The sequence below is a fragment of the Carlito syrichta genome, unplaced genomic scaffold (assembly GCF_000164805.1).
Source record: "Carlito syrichta isolate Samal-C Ts95f unplaced genomic scaffold, Tarsius_syrichta-2.0.1 Scaffold288795, whole genome shotgun sequence".
In the NCBI taxonomy this organism is placed as follows: Eukaryota; Metazoa; Chordata; class Mammalia; order Primates; family Tarsiidae; genus Carlito; species Carlito syrichta.
This window is the reverse complement of record NW_007232891.1, coordinates 141754-161394: the sequence shown is the minus strand read 5'-3', so window position 1 is coordinate 161394 and position 19641 is coordinate 141754. Positions and strand designations below refer to the sequence as shown.

The following is a 19641-nucleotide window of genomic DNA, read 5'->3' as shown; positions in this document are numbered from 1 at the left end:
GCAAGAGAATGTCATTTCCATAACAGTTTCCTACTCTTGATTAATCTATGTGGTCACCGCCCACTCTAACTGTGTGAATAAGATAAAGCCTAATTAATTTTATTATTTTTCCTCCTAGACATTAGTCATTTTTAATTTTGGAAAATTATTTTTCCATCCACTACTTTATGCAATTCAATTTCCTGTTGATGGACATTTAAATAGGTTTCTAGAGATTTTAAAATACACATTTCTGCTATGAACATATATCTATATTTATCTTTATATGCTTTCCCATACTGATAGAACAAATTTCTAACTGGGAGATTTCTGGGTCAAATTGTGTGCATTTAAAATTTTTATAGATTTTTGCCAAATTGCCATCTCCCAATATGGGTTTTATACTAACTCAAAAAACATGTGAGAGTCTAAATCACATCAAATTTCAAGGTGTCATGGTAGCAACTTCTGCTTTGTGGGCATACAATGGCAATTTGCCAAAGAAAAACATTTTATTCTAGATAAGTGTTTTACTCCTGGCTAGGTTCACCTTTGCCCACTTACATTTTCAAGTTAATAACACAAGACCTGATTTTCCCATGGCTTAATTAAAAGAAATTTACTAATGTTTATTTAAAATAACGAGTTTGATCAATTATTTGTACTGGGCTTTGGCTCAGGCTATTTCCTATACTTGAAAATTCCACTTCACTCCAACCTTGCAAGTCTAAATTCTACCTACTCTTCATGGATTATTTCAGACGATACCTTGCCTATTTACATCATGTTTCCTTCCTCAGAACTTTTAGCACCTCTATTTAACACTTTTAGAATAAACATTTTTTCATTTATGAGTCCCGAAGGTGATAGCTGTCATTATTAGTAGGCTCTGGATCTGTCCATTTCTATGTATTCTCACCCACTCATGTCTGCACTTACCTGCTCCACGGATTAATTTAATTCAAACTACATATTCAGTGTTGTGATACTGATTTTATTTTACTTTTTTAAAATGTTGCAAGTTTAGCATCAACTCATTAACATAATACTTTTATCCTAAAGTTTTAGAAGTTTTAATATTGCAGAAAATGGTGTTTAAATGTCTCTTTGGAACTTAACTCATAAACAAACGCAACTTTATAAACTGAGAGTTAAATCTGAAACATACTGGCGAGAGTAGCATAGTTGCTATCATATTAAAGGCCTTTGGAGGCAGGCTAGCATAGTTTACACGCCATTGGACCTATTTATAGACCTGACTCCTTTTTGCAATGTCAACTGTAACATTATACTTATTTTAAGCCTCAGTATCTCAAATATCAGCCTCTACCAGTTGTATAGTTCTCCCTTATTTGATATCAGAGAGCCCAATGGAGCCTTCTGAAGTACCTAGTCAGATTAGCAAAGATAATTTTTTAGAAGTTCCTAATTTATCTGATTCTCTTTGTGAAGATGAAGAAGTTAAAGTTACTTTCAAACCTGGTTTCTCCCCTCAACCAAGTAGACGAGGTTCTGATTCCTCTGAAGACATGTACCTGGACACTCCATCTTCAGGAACTAGAAGAGTTTCATTCGCTGATGCCTTTGGATTCAATCTTGTGTCTGTTAAAGAGTTTGATTGCTGGGAATTACCGAGTGCTTCAACCACGTTTGACTTAAGAAAGGACATTTTCCACACAGAATATGTTTTAGTTCCACTATTTGACTTGCCTTCTTCAAAAGAAGATCTTATGCAACAGCTACAAATACAGAAAGCGATTTTGGAGTCAACTGAGTCTCTTCCTGGGTCTACAAGTATCAAGGGTATTATTCGAGTTTTGAATGTCTCTTTTGAGAAGTTAGTGTATGTGAGAATGTCCTTAGATGACTGGCAGACACATTATGACATTTTAGCAGAATATGTTCCTAATTCATGTGATGGTGAAACTGATCAGTTTTCCTTTAAGATTTCGTTAGTTCCTCCTTATCAGAAAGATGGCAGTAAAGTTGAGTTTTGTATACGTTATGAAACTTCTGTTGGTACATTTTGGTCAAATAATAGTGGCACAAATTATACCTTGGTTTGTCAAAAGAAGGAACAAGAGCCGGAGCCTGTAAAACCCCGGGAAGAAGTTCCTAATCGACAAATAAAAGGCTGCTTAAAAGTAAAATCAAGGTGAGAATATATCTTACATTTTTTGCTGTTCATAGCTTAAAGTTTTTAAAATGCCATTCTTTATTTTGTGTGTTGTAAGAAATAGTCATTCTATTTAAAAACATACCACTTGCTATATAAAAAACAATGGTGCCAAGTTTTAACAAGGTCAGTGCTATTCAAATAATAGCACTGTGTTATTTCTCCTCCAAAAGTGAGAAAAAAATTGGATATAATGCAGTAGATTGAGGGGAAGAAAATGTGTTCCTAATGAGTTACAAATTACTTGTGTCCAAACCATGAAATCTAGATTCCTCATACATAAAAACTATTTACTTTGGTATTTATTTTCAGTGGTTTTTAAGTGTCTATGCTTTATTTTGAAACTGTTTTGATGAACATAAAACTGTGTTTCAATATGTATATAGTGCTCAGAAATTTGTAGACTTCCCCCAAAAGCTGCAAAAAACTTCTTAATGACAAAATGAGTCATACAGGGATGCTTGGAATGATGCATGTTAAGTTAAATTATAAAAGATATGACTCTAATGATAAACTAACACAAAGAAATGAGTATATGAGTGACATATGAATTGCACACCAAATTTCCTAATTATAACCAAATGTAACATTATGGAAAACAAATTAGTATAATTTAGTAAAAGCAAATGGAACAGAATAAAAAATGACCCAAATATAAATAAGGAATTCAGCTATATAGATTAGAGATTTGGGATGCGACCCCTCATTAGTAACCCTGCTCTCTTGTTAATGTGAAAAATGAAGAAAACTGGTATTCAGATCTCTGGATAATACAGAGTTGGCTAATTTCCATGACACCAGGTTAGTAGATAAAACATTCAGGAGAAGTTAGACCCCTCTGCTCCTCAGCGTTCCCTTGGGAAAGTCCACATGGCTCCATCAGCCACAGGCAAATGTTTGATTATCCTCTGATTGCTCCATCCTAACTGTCCCTAAACTCAAAAATTTCAGTAACTGCACCAGAAATAGTGTAATAGGATGAAAAGGAAACTGTGTTAAGCATCAAGACACCCAGATTCTAATTCTCTATCTAAGTGGAATTTAATAAAAAAAAAACATATGACATTGGGAAATTTTTACTAAATGCATTGTTTCAATATGTTAACAATCTGAATAAGTGGATAGTATAGATGGAAGCAATTCAAACATAAATTATTTTTGTTTCATTCTCCTATAAAGTCATTTGAAAGATTGGATGATTCAACTGCAAACTATGCTACTTTCTTAGTCTAAATCAAACTTTCTTAGATCTTAGCTGACACTGTTAAGAGACATAATATAATCATAATCTCTACACATGCTTAAACAATCATTTAGATGCTTTTGAAATTATTCGTAGCATGTTAACCACACAGACTAAATAAGTTCTACATTATTTAGCAAATGAATTTATATATACACTAAATACTTTATAAATGAGATAATTATCAGTGAATGTCTATTAAATGTGCTGCCACTTGCTCTGTATGTTAGAGAAAGCAGATTTTAGGAAAGGTGCAGTCTTATTGTCAAAGAGGTTATAAAAGAAGCAGTGTTGAACTCAGTGGGTTCTTTTTTTGCAAGTATACAGCTTTAAAATTACAAGCAATGCCTGCTGACCTGCAGTCTGGATAGGTATGTCCTCTGATAGGCCAAACTTGACTGATGCCAAGACAAAGAATGGGCAACTGATGATAGACCTAATCTTCTACTTCAGTCACAATATTTTTGGAACAACTTCTAGTTGAAGATAAGTAGAACTATGTATATCCACACATACATTTGTATTCAGAGCAGCAATCATTGGATTCATTGCGGACACCATTCAAGTTTTAATACTGCTTTGGGGAAAAACCTGAGAAGAACTAAACCACAAAATGGTCTAAAGGCCTGTAAAGTTTCCTAATGAGTTATAAAAATGGAAAAAATCTCTCTCCTTCAAAACCACAAATACATTTTCTGCACTTCTATAGCTTAAAAATGACCAACATAATTCAAACCACATTTTGAAAAAAAAGCATTTGCCTCTGGAGGAGGCTTTTTGTGCTGAGTCTCAGTCCAACATGAATTTTTACATCTGATTTATATACCACTCAAAATGGAGTGTATAAAGGAAATCCTGACAGATCCTTAGAACAGCATGTGCCATAATAGAATATTTATACAGCTTTTCCATGATATAATTTATATGCAGTGGGGTTTCAAATATTCCTAAAACTCACACAAGAGAGCATTATCAGATTTCTAAATGAATATTGCAGTTGGATTTTATTGTGAGGAATTTGATTAGAGAAAAATAGCATACCTTATTAGTGTTGTTTTACAAAACGTGTACTTGGCTAAAATAAAAATGAGCTTACACTTATTTGATCAAAAAATTGTAGTTTCTAAAATATCCTCCTCCCTCCAAATAGTTACAGAATCTAAATGGGTCTTAAGTATTTCCAGAGTTCCTATGTAGCTTAATTTGGAGGGTGTTTCTTTCAGAAGATAAAAACAGAAGAGAAATGTATTTTTTTTTGCTTTATACATGCAAATAGATTAATAATATTATGTAATATAAGTCATAGTTAAAATGAAAATTAGGCTGCCCTAGTATAGAGAGTAACATCTAACTTCAATTCCTCTTAATACCAAAGTTAATTTGCTCTCAGGATCCCTGAGATTGTATCTTCTGCAAGTGTCAATAATCCCTTCTAATAAGTACAGAATGAATTGTGGGAACACATTTAGGTAGGATTTCTGTTAAGTCAATCACCCACCCAGGCATTATGTTTTGTCTATGGAGATTTTTCTCAGGTTAGAGTTTTCAAATCTCCACATTGGTGTGGGTTGTCTTATTTTCTTTTGGTGCTTAATAGTCTATCCACTTTGGACAGAAATAAATATGTGGAGAGAGAGAGAGGAAATCAGAGTTTGTAACTCACAGGCATGTGACTGAGAGTGACCCAAAGGTATTTAATTGCACTGAAAGGCATGCATCATGAGATTCTTGTTAAGTATCACCACGCATGCAGCACTGGAGTAAGTGCTAGCAGACAGACTAAGCAGATTTCTGTTCTACATCCCATGAGCTTTATTAAAAAAATAAGTGACAAATGGCATTGATATAAATCACATTAAAAGTACATAAATAAATAAGCTAAAATAGCATGTGGAAACAGTATACAGTAACCTTAAAGTTAAGATAATGGACTTCAGATTTAAACATATCGGAGTTTGCATACAAGCTCCACCACATACTAGGTAAGTGAGCTTGGGCAAATAAAGCTTAATTTCTTCATTTGTTAATTGAGAATAACAATAGCTCTGTCTCCTACAGGTTGTCTGAGATCTACATATAAACTTTTAGCATGTCTGGCACATAGTAAGTTTTCAGTAAATGTTCACTGCTGTGACAATACAATGCTAATTCTAGCTTCAGGTGTATATGAAAAACTCTGGTAAGGCTCAAGCTGCCCCCAAATTCCTCTCTTCTTTCCTTTCAGGGCTCCTAAATTTTCAGCTTTGGAGAGCCATTCCTTTGTCTCTCATAGGATTTTAATCAACAAGCAAAACAAATTGAACTATAAATTTTCTTGAAATATGTATCATCTTATATCTGAAACATCTTAAAACTGGACCAGAACTTAGGGAGTGATAAAATTTCCACACTTAATAGACTAAAAACTGAAGAAGCAGAAAGGAAGTGGTTAAAAAAAAAAAAAGCATTCATTTTGGCATTCAATAGACATGCATATTAATCCCAGTAACATATGCTTAATAGCTATGTGGCTGTAGGCATATTACTTTAGTTCCTAAAGCCTCAGTTTATTCACCTGTCAAATAGGGGGTCATGATGCATGATGTTGTGATGATTAAAGTAAAATGAGATTATATCTCATTTTAAGCTTCTAGTAGAGTGTTAGGCACATAAAGAGTAATCATTAAAAGCTCACTGTCATAATTATCACCACTATTATCAAATCTTGCTCAGCTAATTTCCTGACTCTTGGACTTATTTCTCCAGACATGATAAGTTTCCTTGTTCAGGTTCTAAAGCCCATTTAATAAATCTTTATTAAGTGTCCGTGTGTCAGTTTCTGAGTTGTTAGGGAGCAGTATCCAACTGAGAAATGTAATCAGAGACGTGACTCAGGCCTGTGAAGACATGGAAAAGCCCCAAGGAGAAAGGCCTTGCAAGGTAGAGAGATGTGAGTTGGGGGTGGGGTGGGGGCGAGAAAACATCAAAACCAAGCTCATATTCTCTGGGTATACAGTGGAAGCCACAGATTAAAAAAATGAAATAAGAATATTTGCATGTAAGGTTTTTCAAGAATATGTGATCTATAACTGATCTTGTATTTTGGCCAGGGAAGTGGCTTTCTTAGCATTCTTTTTTTTTTTTCCCTCATCACCTGCTAAATGTATGTTCCTAAGGGCTAGGAACACAGGTTGACTTCATTTGGTTTTGTATTTTATTATGTGAAACCAATGTATTATTTTAAATAAAGAAACTGCATGATATAGGTATTTGATGGTATTTGTAGCTCAGCCAGGTAAATGCAAATAAAGTCCTAAGTGACTTTAATGCCAAGGGAGAAAATTGATTAGTCCTTAATTTTTGTACTTGAGGAATAGAACCAGGCACACTCAGGAATGGGAAAGAGAAAAATCCTTTCCAAAGCAAAATTTTAAGAATACTGAGAGTTTATCTTTCAGGGTGGTAAAATTGTTAAAATGAGGCCAAGAAAAGCATTGAGAAATGGGGCATAAGATATGGCCATGTTGCGTGTTCCAGTCATTGCTGTTGGATCATGAGACTTCCTTAATTTACACGTACAGTATAATCTGGGGTCCTGGAAATAGTCCAAAGAGGTGTAAATAGCCCCATGAGGCCTTTGGGACCTAATGTATTCCATAACTAACTCGTTTTGAGTCCACACTAATTGTGGAAGCTGCGTCTGTTTAAGGGGAGGGACCTCTGGCAAGGCCATATGGAAACATAAAACACAGCTGCGCAGGGTCCATCAGGAGGGTGTTTGAAAGCAGCCAGCTGGTTGACAGCAAGGCGCCAACTGGCTTCAAATTTCCTTGGAGATTAACCAAGGCTTCTTGGCATCCTCGTTTTGTGGAAATCCATATCCCATCCTAGACTTTCCCTAGAGTAGTTTTGAAACTTTTTTTGAGAGAAGAGGAGCAAGAGGGTGTTCTCATTCAATGCTTCACTCAAGCTCTGGCTGGAAGGAGTCACTATGCATGCCATGCCTCAAATGGATCCTCTGGGATTTTTAGTAGCCTAACCTCCCCACCAGAAGTCCATCTGCAGCCTGTAAAAATGGAGCAGGGCCCAAGAATTCTGAGCCAAAAATGCTGCAGGCAAGAAAGAAAGAAAGAAAGAAAAAAGATGGCACCATTGTAAAGCGGGCCAACTCAGTTTTTTGTCTTCCTTCAATACCGCTACCTTTGACTCTTGTCCTTGTTCCGAGTTGTTACCCTAATCATTAAACAGGAACATGTAGGGTCAGATACTGAGGTGGACCCGATTGCCCTGCGTCCTATCAAACTCATCAGATCCTGCAAATCAGCGGTCCTCAACTTTTTGACGTCAGGGACTGGTTTCGTGGAAGACAATTTTTCCGGGGACAGTGAGGCAATGGGGTGGAGTGGGGTGGGGTGAGAGAGGATCATCGAGTATTAGATTCTCATAAAGAGCATTGCACCCTGATCTATCGCATGCACAGTTCACAATAGGGTCCGTTCTCTTTCGAGAATCAAATGCAGCATCTGATCTGACAAGAGGCGGAGCTCCGTGCCACCAGTACGGTTTGCATCCTGGGGGTTGGACACTCCCACTCTATACTCTGCCACTTCACCTTTGTAACCTTGCCTAAAATTTATATATATGTATGTGTGTGTGTGTGTGTGTGTGTGTGTGTGTGTGTGTGTGTGTGCATATGCCATACATATATATGTGTTGCATGTTTATATGTGTATGTATGCATATACACGAACAAGACACGCACACACTCTTAAAAGCAGAGACCTCTAGGGTGGTGGCAGCGAGCTCAGTCTTATACCCATTGAAGTCAGTTGCATAGAGGCAATTTTAATTTGAATCGAGACAGTGGAAATGGATAATTTTAGAGCAGAGAACACTACTGGGTACAAGACAGATTTGACTTCCTAGTTGTGGTGAGGGCTCCATGGAAGGAAGAGAGCTCTGGGGATCACTACGGGCTGACACGTGTGAGAGTATGTGTATTGGGGGGGATCAGTTACAAAAACAATGAAATATAATGGAAACAAAGGGCTTTAAAAGAAGGCAAAGCCTTTGGGCTTTAATGCCAACTAATTACTATCTGTTTGAACTTGGATAAATTATATTTTATATCCATTTTATTCAGGTGTAATAATTTCTACTTGGCAGAGTTGCTATGAGGAATACATTAGCTAACTTATATAAGCATCTATCCCAGTTGCTGACATTTTGTAGATATTCAGAATGGTAGTATTGGTGGCATTGGTGATAAATTCCACATTTTACAATCTTGTATATGGCTAGTCTTGTGTCCAAGATTAATGAACGACCCCCCCCCATTATCATTCCTGTTACCAGGACTGAGGCTAAAACAAATAGTTTCAAAATTAGCCATGTTATAGGTTCAATACACTTTAGGGCACTAACTAGGGAAACTAATGTTTAAGGCATTGCTTCTATGGGGAAAAATGATTTTCAAAGTTTAGCAACTTCTGAGTTACAAAAACACACACACAAAAATCTTTGGAACATCACTTGTTCAAAAATTGGAAAGTAGATATTTTTTAAAAAATGAACTCCATGCTGGGCACAGAGGCTCATGCCTGTAAGCCTCGCACTTCGGGAGGCTGAAATGGGAGGATCACTTGAGGCCAGGAGTTCAAGACCAGCCTAGACAACATAGCGAGAGCCCAACTCTACAAAAAATAAAATAAAAATGAAAATGAAATATGACAAATTTGATTTCTTAAGATAGTTCTTATTGAGATGGTTGTTTTGGACTAAAAAACTGAGTTGTCTGCACACAATTCACCTTATTATCCTATAATACCTACTAATAGAAGTTAAAATTGAAGTTTATATAATTATTCTCCTCTAAGAAAATATATTATGCATCATTACATTTTAGTCATTCCTCTATTTTAAAGCATTCTCTGTATACCACCACTATGTGAAAAAGAAAAGGCTCTTCAGGACATAACTCTCTATTCTTTTTAGGTTTCTAACTTGCTGTTCTATTAGCTTTACTAGGATAACTAGTATGGTAGTGTTATTATCTTTTTTTTTTTTTTTTGAGTTAGAATCTCACTCTGTCACCCAGACTGGAGTGCAGTGGCCGGTCCTGGCCACCGCAGCCTCGACCTGCTGGGCTCCGGCAATCCTTCCGCCTCAGCCTTCCGAGTAGCTGGAATTACAGGTGCGCGCTGCCACACCCAGCTGATTTTTGATTTATTTAGAGATGTGGTCCTGCGGGCTCAGGCAATCCTCTCACCTCAGCCTCCCAAAGTCGCGGGATTACAGGCTGAGGCACCGAGCCCGGCTTGTGTTATTAGCTATTAAATAGTTAATAATAACTGGTTTTGAAGTCCGAATCAGGCCACCCTACTGTTTAAAGATTTTATGATAAAAATAAATAAGTTGCAAGATCTAAGTGTTATACTGCAGTTGTTCAGTGACAGAGACCAATTGTACATTAAATAAACCTATCTTACGAAACTGTAATATTCCCTCCACACCAAGTTACTCTGAAAATGATCTGTCTGTGTTGTACATCGGTGCTGTATAAATCACAACTATAAATGGAATTTTAACATTGTAAGATAATGATTGTCCTCTGAATTTGAGTTGTACTTACCACTTTTGAAATTTGCAGTAGTAAAACAGATCCAAATACCTTCCAATTGATATACGTAAATTATACTGAATAATGACAAGAATTTTCCTAATTATGTGAAAACATTTTCTAGCCCATTGATACCATCAAAATACCACGGGTGGTTTTCTGATTTGTTTTGTAAAATTGAGGTGTGATACAACCTAACCTAATGACTCTAAATCTGTAAGAAAGACCTCAAACTGATTTTCTTTTTCAAAATTACTGTGGATGTCTTCACACAATTATAAATCACATAGACTTGCTCAGGTAATTTTCAGTTTCATAAGTTATATATGAAATGAAACTGGAAAAAATACATTTTACCAACATCTCCTTTTGAATATTAATATTTATAAATTATAGTATATTAATACAACAGAATTATTTTAAGTATTTACCAATAGAAAAATTGCACAGAGTTTAAAAATCACATTCAGGTACAACAGAAAATAAGTTATATTCTCCACATATAATCTTAAGTAAGTACATAAGATTATTGTGTTTAGTGTAAATATAGTTATAAAGGTTATTTCCAGTGTTAATTTAGTACTTAATTTCTAAAATGTTTACTGAACTATATTGTAGAAGAGATACTTTGATTCTAGCAGAATCTTCTGAAAACATCGAAATCAAATATTTATATAGCTTCTTAATTATCTCCTTGACTGTGTTCTTAACTAACGTGTTCTATAAAGAAGTTCTGTGTCTTTTGTTGCCATTCATATTGTTGTCTTTAATCTAGCCATTTATTTATTATTATTTCATTTGAATTAAATGTTGGAATTCCTATCCTTATACTTTCAAGTTAGGTAGAATTATATTGTTTCTGTGACTGATTTTTATTTTCCATGTCAAATAGCCTCAATAACTTTACATGGTTTTCCCTCGAGGTCTGAACTAGCGAACTAGTTTGTAGTGTATTAACGCAAAAGTCAAAGAAGAAAGAACCCATCATCAACCTGGATTCTCATAAAACATGTATGACATCGCTATTAAAAGACCATTTATTGACAAAACACTGATGGATCAGGGGCAGCCCAGTTGTCTAATAGCTGACTAGCTAAGAGCTTTCCAGTTTTGCCTTCTTCAGACTTAAGTTCTGAATGTTGAAGGTACTATTATTATAGTACTTCCTGTGGAAGCCAGAGAAGGAAAAAAGCTTTATTTTACAAAATTAAAAAGTTAAAATTATTCAGATCATCACTCAGTTTATTCTGCAATTCTACCTAAAAATATAGCTGAATTATAGTTCTTAAAAATTTCTTAGACAAATAATGAATAATTTAGAATAATAGTTACAGTATTTTCTAGATATCTAACTTTTAATGAAATTTCATTCAAGAATATATCTATATAGGTAAGATGCTTAAAAGAAATTTTGAATAAATTTGTAAAACTCAAAAGTAATGACCAGATGAAATTTAAATTGATTTAAAGTCTTTTTGTTTAAAAACAGGTTAATATTATGTCTACAAACAGAAATCATTTGAATATATGTTAAATTTCTTAAATCTGTGTCTCTGTATGTATGGATGTAAAATTCTAACTACAAACAATTTGATCTAATCAATGAATATATGCAGAGGCCTGGTATAGCCATTCCAGCTGGTAATTTATTTGGATTAACTGGCTTAATATTATATATTAATATTATCATTTGGTTAATATTACATATTTATATTAGAATATATCATTGTTATAGTCTGGTAATGCTATTAATATATAATTATTCATGTTATATATTAGACATATATTAAATATTAATATTTGGATTAACTTGGTTAAATTCCAGAAATGTTTTCCTTTAACACTTCAAGGTAGTTATAGATGAAGAAGCTGAAACAACATTAAACATAGGGAGTAATGTCATATTGCCCAACTACATATAGCACAATTCATCCTTGATGCACTGATTTTTTTCCTGTGGGAAAAATATACCTACACACACATATATGCAAGCTTTTAAAACTTTTTGCTTCCATGTTTGTGTGTGCATGTGTACTACATATAATAAAGACAGTCTTTATTATATTTTAGCTAGCATCTTATATTTTCTATATTAGTAATATCTCATTCAAAACTAACTTTGGTAAACTAAGTTAAATTTTTAGACAGTGACAATCATATGAACGTTCACGACTTTTGTTTGCACATCTCACAAAAACCATTGAGTTCAACAAGACCCTAATCCTGTCTATTTATCCATATTATTAGACTTGTTTTTGACTTGTTGTTGCTTTGTCATGCTTCCTTTAAATTACCAATATTTCCGGCAATATTTTCTCATGGAATAGCTACTAGGGTACAAAGTGAAATAACTTTTTCTAAATGAAAGTGTTGCTGTTTGCCATTATTATATCTGATACAATTTATTTTTAGGCAAAGCAATTAACACTTAGCACAAGATTTACTGTTTACCAAGTATTTTTGTGTCTGGAAGAAAGGAATAAGACCTCGGCCACACTGCCCTCTACATCAGTAGAAAGTATACAATGGTGGCATTTCTAGACAATCCCCATCCAGGGACTATTTATTTTTTCAGAGCTCTACATTATATTTTGTCATTTGTAATTTGTAAAATTCCAATATGTAGTTTTATTTCTTTGTAAAAAAGAACAACATTTATTTTATTGTAAAGTACTTCAGTCAATTCTTAGGGTATTTTCAAAGAAGATCATTTATTACACTTATAGCATTTTTTAAAAGCAATCGTGGGATTACATCTTGCAGACCATAACATGGGCAGGGTGATGGAAACAAATATTTGAATTAACTTGGTTAAATTCCAGAAATGTGTTATTTTAAAACTGCAAGGTAGTTATAGATGAAGAAACAGAAACTCAGAATCTGAACCTCAGACTTTTCAAGGTGACCTTTGACAAAACTGAAATTAGAGCCAATTCTCATTTCAAAACCACCTTTACCCTCACTGCGACTGCTGCCTCACTAACTAACCATATGTAAGGAGTTAAGACTATTAAATCTCAATAATGTAGTGGTCCCTAAATATGCTGAAATGTAAATATTTAAAAAGTTCCTCAGAGTTTATGAATACAATAGAGTGACTATATTAGGGCTTGTCTTACTTCTGAAACTATTCAAGTGTAGTAATGATATATCAATACATTATAGGGTTTAACCATCCTCTGTTAAAAATCTATCACAGAAACAAAGAACTGAGTACCACATATTCTCACTCACAAGCAGATCCTGAAAAATTACCATAACGTTATAAGAAAGGGATTGACAGTAGTGGAAACTGCTGGGGCGTGGGCACATTTCATCAGTAAGGGTACCTGATATCAAATCAGATGAAATGGGGACCAAAGTGAGGCCCCAACTTTATCTGTACAATGACCATTTGTATACCTAACCCTGAATTGTACCCCACAGCTTTAAAATAAATAAGCAAGTAAATAAATAAAGTATAAGAGATTCCAATTTGCATGTAAACATGGACAGAGCCAAAGGTATATTTTTAAAATTCTCTATTGTGAAGACTCTAGCTCTTCTACCTGTCTTCACTGTTTCTATTCAAGTCACTTTCCTGCCTTGAAAACATTTTTTCTTGTCTCTGGCTATACCACTCCCAGTTTCTACCAGGAACCAGTTCAAGTTTCCCTCTTACTTGAGGGTTTCCTAATGTCTCTAATTTATACAGACCCTTCCCTTCTCTAATCTGAGCGTTTAATGCCTACCTCATTCATCTGTTACACAGTCAAATAGTTTTTTTTTTTTTGCACTTAAAAAAAACTTTTGTTTGGGTGCCTTTCTTCTCAACTGGACTGTAAGTTTTTTGAGGTCAGGAATGCTGTAACACAGAGTTTTGCACATAAAAATCTTTGAAAAAATATCAGTTAATGAAAACTGAGGCTTGGTAAAATCCCCAAGTACCTTCTGAATAATTAAAGAATAAATTATGTTTATTATAGTTTTGATAATTAGTGCTTTTATTATCTTCATGATCTTTAAAAATCAGATGCCTCCAGGACATTTCCATGTGGATATTCAGCTGACAAATTAATTACCATATGTGCCAAATCTAAGATACATTCCCCCCTAACCCTCGCTCCCCCTTCCTTTTTTTTTTCTTTTTCTTTTTTTTTTTTTGAGTTGAGGTCTTATTCTGTTGCCCAGGCTGGAGTGCAGTGGCACAATCAAGGCTGACCACAGCCTTGACCTCCTTGGCTCAAGCAATCCTTCCACCTTAGCCTCTGGTAGAGCTGGGATTTCAGGCATGCACTATCATTCTTGACTAATTTACACATTTTTTTTTGGTAGAGACAAGGTCTTGCTATGTTTCCCAGGCTGATCTCAAGCAATCCTCTTGCTTTGGTCTCCCAAAGTTTTGGGATTACAGGCATCAGTCACCATGCCCGGCCTAGTTTTTAAACTTTTTATCTTATTTAATTCTATATTTGGTTTAAAGTCATAGTCATTGTTCCTGTCACGCAAATTAGAAAATTCAACATCATAACTGATTTATCTTTTGCCAACTCCTATTAGTTCTACATCAATATTATGTGGCCGTGGAAATGATGATTATTTATTTGATCAAAAATAAAAATTATTTTAAAAATTAATAACAGAATAGAATAAATATAAACTATACTTACATATTATGAAACAAAAGATAAAAGGGAATTTTGTCCCTGCATTAACTACATATTTATTATCTAAACTGACTCAAAATTAAATATAGAATTGAACACATTAGCCATTGCGACATCTTGTAGCAGTCTAAATTTCAATGGTTTCTTTCATTTACAAAGTTATCAATGAAAAATCCAGCTGAGAAATAAATTAATGTAGTCTGTTATAGAGTACTCCAATTTTTCAGTCCCTTTTTCTTTCCTATGACAGCTAGATAGTTGATTTATTGAGTTACCACAATTTTCCTTTTCAGTGAGGTCAAGTAATTCTAACATCTCAAATACAAGAAATATTCATTGGTTGGCCTCCTTCCTGCCATGATTCAGATCAGGGGGAACAGAACTATAAAAATCCATCGGGCTGAATAATAGAAGACCAAAAGTGGACATTCTATGTCTGCTGACCAGAACTGAGTCATTCATTTTTCCTTTTTGTCAGGGCCAGAACCAGGGCCAGGGCTCATGCTAGTACTGATCTTCATGTCCTTGCATCTTGGAATACTCTGATAGTTGTATACCACTGTCATCTCCATCTTGAGATTGTATATTCTTTCCCTACATGCAGCAAAAAAAATTCCAGAAACAAGAGTAATGCAATGCATCTAAATTTTTAAACTTAAAACCTACATAAAAGTAGCATGATGTATCTGCTACATTCTATTGAGCACTATTTAAACGTTTCTTTATTTGATTTTGATATAATTTTAGATTTATAGAAAAGTTACAAGAATATGAAGAATTTCCATATTCATGTATATAAATATTTTAAACTATATAAAGAAGGGTCCATTTACATTGATTCTTGTAGGCAGTAACTTTTACTTTTGAAAACTTTAAGCAATAGTAACTTTCTAGTTTGTAACTGTTTGCTGATTTTACTGAATATACAACATTTAAAATGTTTTAGGAAAATATTAGACACAAATGGAATAATACTTTTATCATTAGGCATATTACAATACTCTTAAGATTTTAAAGTTATAATTTTATGACAACAAGAATTAGAAGCAAGCATGTATTTTAGGAAATTAGTATAAAGTCTAAATTATTTACTTTATAATTGAGGTAGGTAATATGTGGCATTTATAAATTCTTTTTCACTTTCTCAGAATAAGTGTTTCAATGAAAGTAATGAAATAAGCATTTCAATGAAAGCTAAAAACAAAGTTTCATCTTGTATATTTTGTTGTTCTCTTGTTAACTTTCAGTATACAAATGTGGATTGTGGTCTCAATTAAAATGTTGTGAAATTTAATTAAAATTTTTTTGAGAAAGGATTAGTTGTTGAATGAAAAATGTGGAGGGATAATCTTTTTAGTATAATAGAATATTTGTCTGTGACAAATTATGACCTCTGAGAAAATTAAGTTTTTGAAATCCTTTTTAAGATTATGCTGGCGTGATTATAAGGGACAATTTTTTTCCCTGTCTGTATTTCTTCAATTCCTGGAGAATTCTTGGGCCACTAATGAAAATTTTGAGTCAACTTTGTTTCATTCTTTTAATTTTGTATCTGAGGGTCTGGAACATTTTTTAGAACCTGTTTACAAAGACAGGTTTGACTCTCATCTTGTGTGTGATGAATGGTAACCTATTGACACCTTTAGTTTTATGGTATTTTACTAAGTTAACTTGTTCTTTATCAATTTAGAAATTTCTATTTATATGAACTTAAGCATATATGTTTTAATTGGTTATTACTTCTTAAATGATGTGACATTATCTCCTATTAGCTCACATTTAGACATTGTGGTAAGCTGGGCCAGTCCCATTTCACATAAGAAGGAATTTAGGCAAAGGAGATTGATTTGATCAAGTCCAGAAAATATACAAAAGGAGAAGCTGGGTTTGCAAGGTAAGGTCTCCAACTCCCTATAGCCCTGAAACAGAGAGCCTCAGTAAGCCAATTATACAGAACAATTATATGGAGCCCTATGTTACATATAATTCTTTTAGATAACTTCTGTCTTCATTGATTTGGTTAAGTGATAGTATTTGTATACATGAGATATTAGCTACTGGCATAGCGTGTATCAAATAGAATAAGACATACCAAAAGAGTTTATAGGAGATACCGAGCAACAGGAACTAAAGAAATGATTATGCTGCAGATTACCCTGATTAGGAACAGCACCACAAAGGAATTGAATTTGGCCTTGAAATGGTAAAGTTTGTGTAGATGGAGAAAGAGTGAAACATCTACATAGAATAAAAATATATTTGAGGAGACTGTAGCAGAAAGAATAAGTTAATGATTTTGTTAGTCAATCAGACTGACTGAAATGAAAGAAATTATGGAAGTCAATCTTGATAAGCAGTGTTAAAAATAATCTTACCATCTTGCTAGACTGAAGATTTTGTACTTTAGTCTCTATGCTCATGGACTAAAGATTACTTTAGTCAAATTAATCCATAAAGGGTATGCAGTATACATTAAAGTGGAGAAAAATGTATGATTTGGTTCACAATGTATAAGAAGGAAAAGTCAATGTGATTGTAAATACTGAGTATGATTTCCCCAATGTTTTTCTCCTAAGATGTTTTCCATGAGTAATGTTACATGAATGACCCTCCATTGTTTTGAAAAACTGCTTATAGCATTTACGGACATTATCATTCTTAGGATTGATTTTGGGCATGTCACAGTTTAAATAATTGTTTCTGTGTTATAACCACTTTCTACATACTGTTTCTGAAACTGGCCCAATTTTCTAACAAGCTAGACGACCATAGAATTGAGCTTCAGAAACTTAACATTTATACGATGAAATGCACCTGCCACTGTTGACCAGCTCCTCCCTAACCCTTCCTAATTCTTGTTTTCCTATATGAGGGTATGGTGGAAAGCGAAACCCCTCATTCGACCACCTGCTACCTGTTGATCAACTCCTTTTCCTTGCACCTCCTGTTTTCCTATCTGGCTACACCTTTTCTTTAGTTGGTGGTGGAGGGAGGAATGGACAGATATGAGGTCTGGCACCCATCTCTCCAGCTGACACCACTCTCTAAATAATAAAGCTTTCTTCCCTGGCAATACTTGACTCAGTGATTGGCTTTCTGTGCGGGAAGCCGCAGGACCTAGACTAAATCCTTAGTGCTTGGCAGCATTTCTGTATATATGTTAGAATGTTTAAAACATAGGTTTCATCCTTTTCTCATTATCAACATTAGTACATCGATTTCTACTATAGCTCCTTTTAACATAAATAAGCAAATATGTAATATGGGAAAGATATTTAGATATTTCTATACCTATTTCATCTCATTACTTGCTCATGCATAGGAGAAATTTCTTATTGTAATTAGTTTGCTCCAAATTCTTTCTTCAAAATCTAAAGTTTACATTTAAGTAAACTTAGCCTAAGCATCTCAATTTTTATTCTCTTGGATGGAAATTACTCTACTGTGATTTCTTCAGCAACAGCAATGACCTCAAGGTGGAGAGGGTATGGGTCTTGGTTAATATCAAAGAAAAAAATTATCAAAATATTGGCCCGTCAGCTTGTGCATTCATAGGAAGTAAAAGCAAATCAGTGACTGGAAGAAATGAAAAAGAAGTCTTCATTCATTCAAAAAATATTTACCGAACACATTATTGAATACATATGCCAAGTAGTGTTCTAAGCACTGGGGATACATCCCCCCCCCAAAATAAGATAATTCTTGTCCTCATGTAACTTACATTCTAATGAAGGGAAAACTAATAATAAATAATAAACATACAGAATAAGTAATTTATATTAGAAGAAGATAAATGCAATTGAGAAAATAAAAGGTAGTGAAACATAGGTGGAATAAGAAATATTCTTCCTTTGCTTTCTTAAGTGAAGAATGCACTTTGTTGTGAAGGTGAGAGATGATCAATCCTGAAGAGAATCAGTGATGAAGACATATGGGTAAAGAGAGTTCCATGCTGAAGGAACCATACAGTGCAAATACTCCAAGGAGGGAGTGAAAAGGACTGGTTTGAGGAGTAGCCAGGGAGCCAGTGTGTCTGAAGTCCAGTGAGTAAATGTGAGCATAGTAGGAGATGATAAGGGGAGTGTGCAAGGAGCCAGTCACAGAGAGCATTCTGGTCCATTGTAAGTCTTTGTCCCAGCGCAGAGATGGAATGGACAGTTAAATATATAAGTCCTCAATTTGGGGAGTTTGGGACTAGTACAAATTTAGAAATCATCAGCCTGTAAATGATATATAAAAGCATAAGACTGGAAGTTATCACCAAGAGCATAATATACATAAAGAAGGGAAAAGAAACAAGGGAAGACCTCTGGAAGAGGTCAGGTAAAAGATAAGGAAACAACAAAGATGCTTAAAATTAGGAGCCCCGTTATACAATGGGTTTGTTTCTAAAATTATGTCCCAAATTGCAATGATAAAACTACTTCAGTTACCATGGATTTAAAAATTTCTGTCTTGGTGATGTTTTTGGTTTCAAAAACGTGTCTTTGTATTTATGATTTTATTTGTTCTTTTCAACTATCCTGTGGTGTTGGTCAAGGCTGGTGTTATTATCTTCATTGTGACAACTGCAGAAAGAGGATTAAAGAGATTTATATACTTGTATAAGGTCATAGAATAAGCATGCAGGTTTTGAAGGGGCTTTAAAAGAATATTTTTGACACCACTGCATATGATCTTTCCACTATGCCCTCCCACATGATCCCAGACCACTCACAGCTAACCCTCGCTCATTTTGCCTAGTTGGAAAGATAGTTCTGTCACAATGGTCTTTTGCAGGAAAAATTAGCTTTAAAAAAAAACAAACAAACTAATTTTCAAGTATATTAAAAAAGAGAAAAAGCAAAACACACTCTTTATTTTATAATTTTCTTTGCAACATTCCTTCCTACGTTAACCCATTCAATTTAATTTCTTTGAGGAGAAATTACCTTGGAATAGAAACTTCCAGGTTTTTTCCTCTAGGTTAGTGTATGTATGTATGTATGTATGTATATAT

General features: G+C 34.3%; 1 protein-coding gene across 1 annotated transcript in view; it reads left to right on the top strand.

The window, feature by feature from the left end:
* Positions 1-1286: 1286 nt before the first annotated feature.
* The window catches only part of PPP1R3A (protein phosphatase 1 regulatory subunit 3A), a 43526-nt gene continuing 25171 nt past the window's right edge, over positions 1287-19641 (top strand). The window contains exon 1 of the mRNA XM_008053877.1: positions 1287-2134. Coding sequence (XP_008052068.1) covers positions 1350-2134 — 785 coding nt within the window. The 5' untranslated portion in view covers positions 1287-1349. The remainder of the gene's footprint in view (positions 2135-19641) is intronic.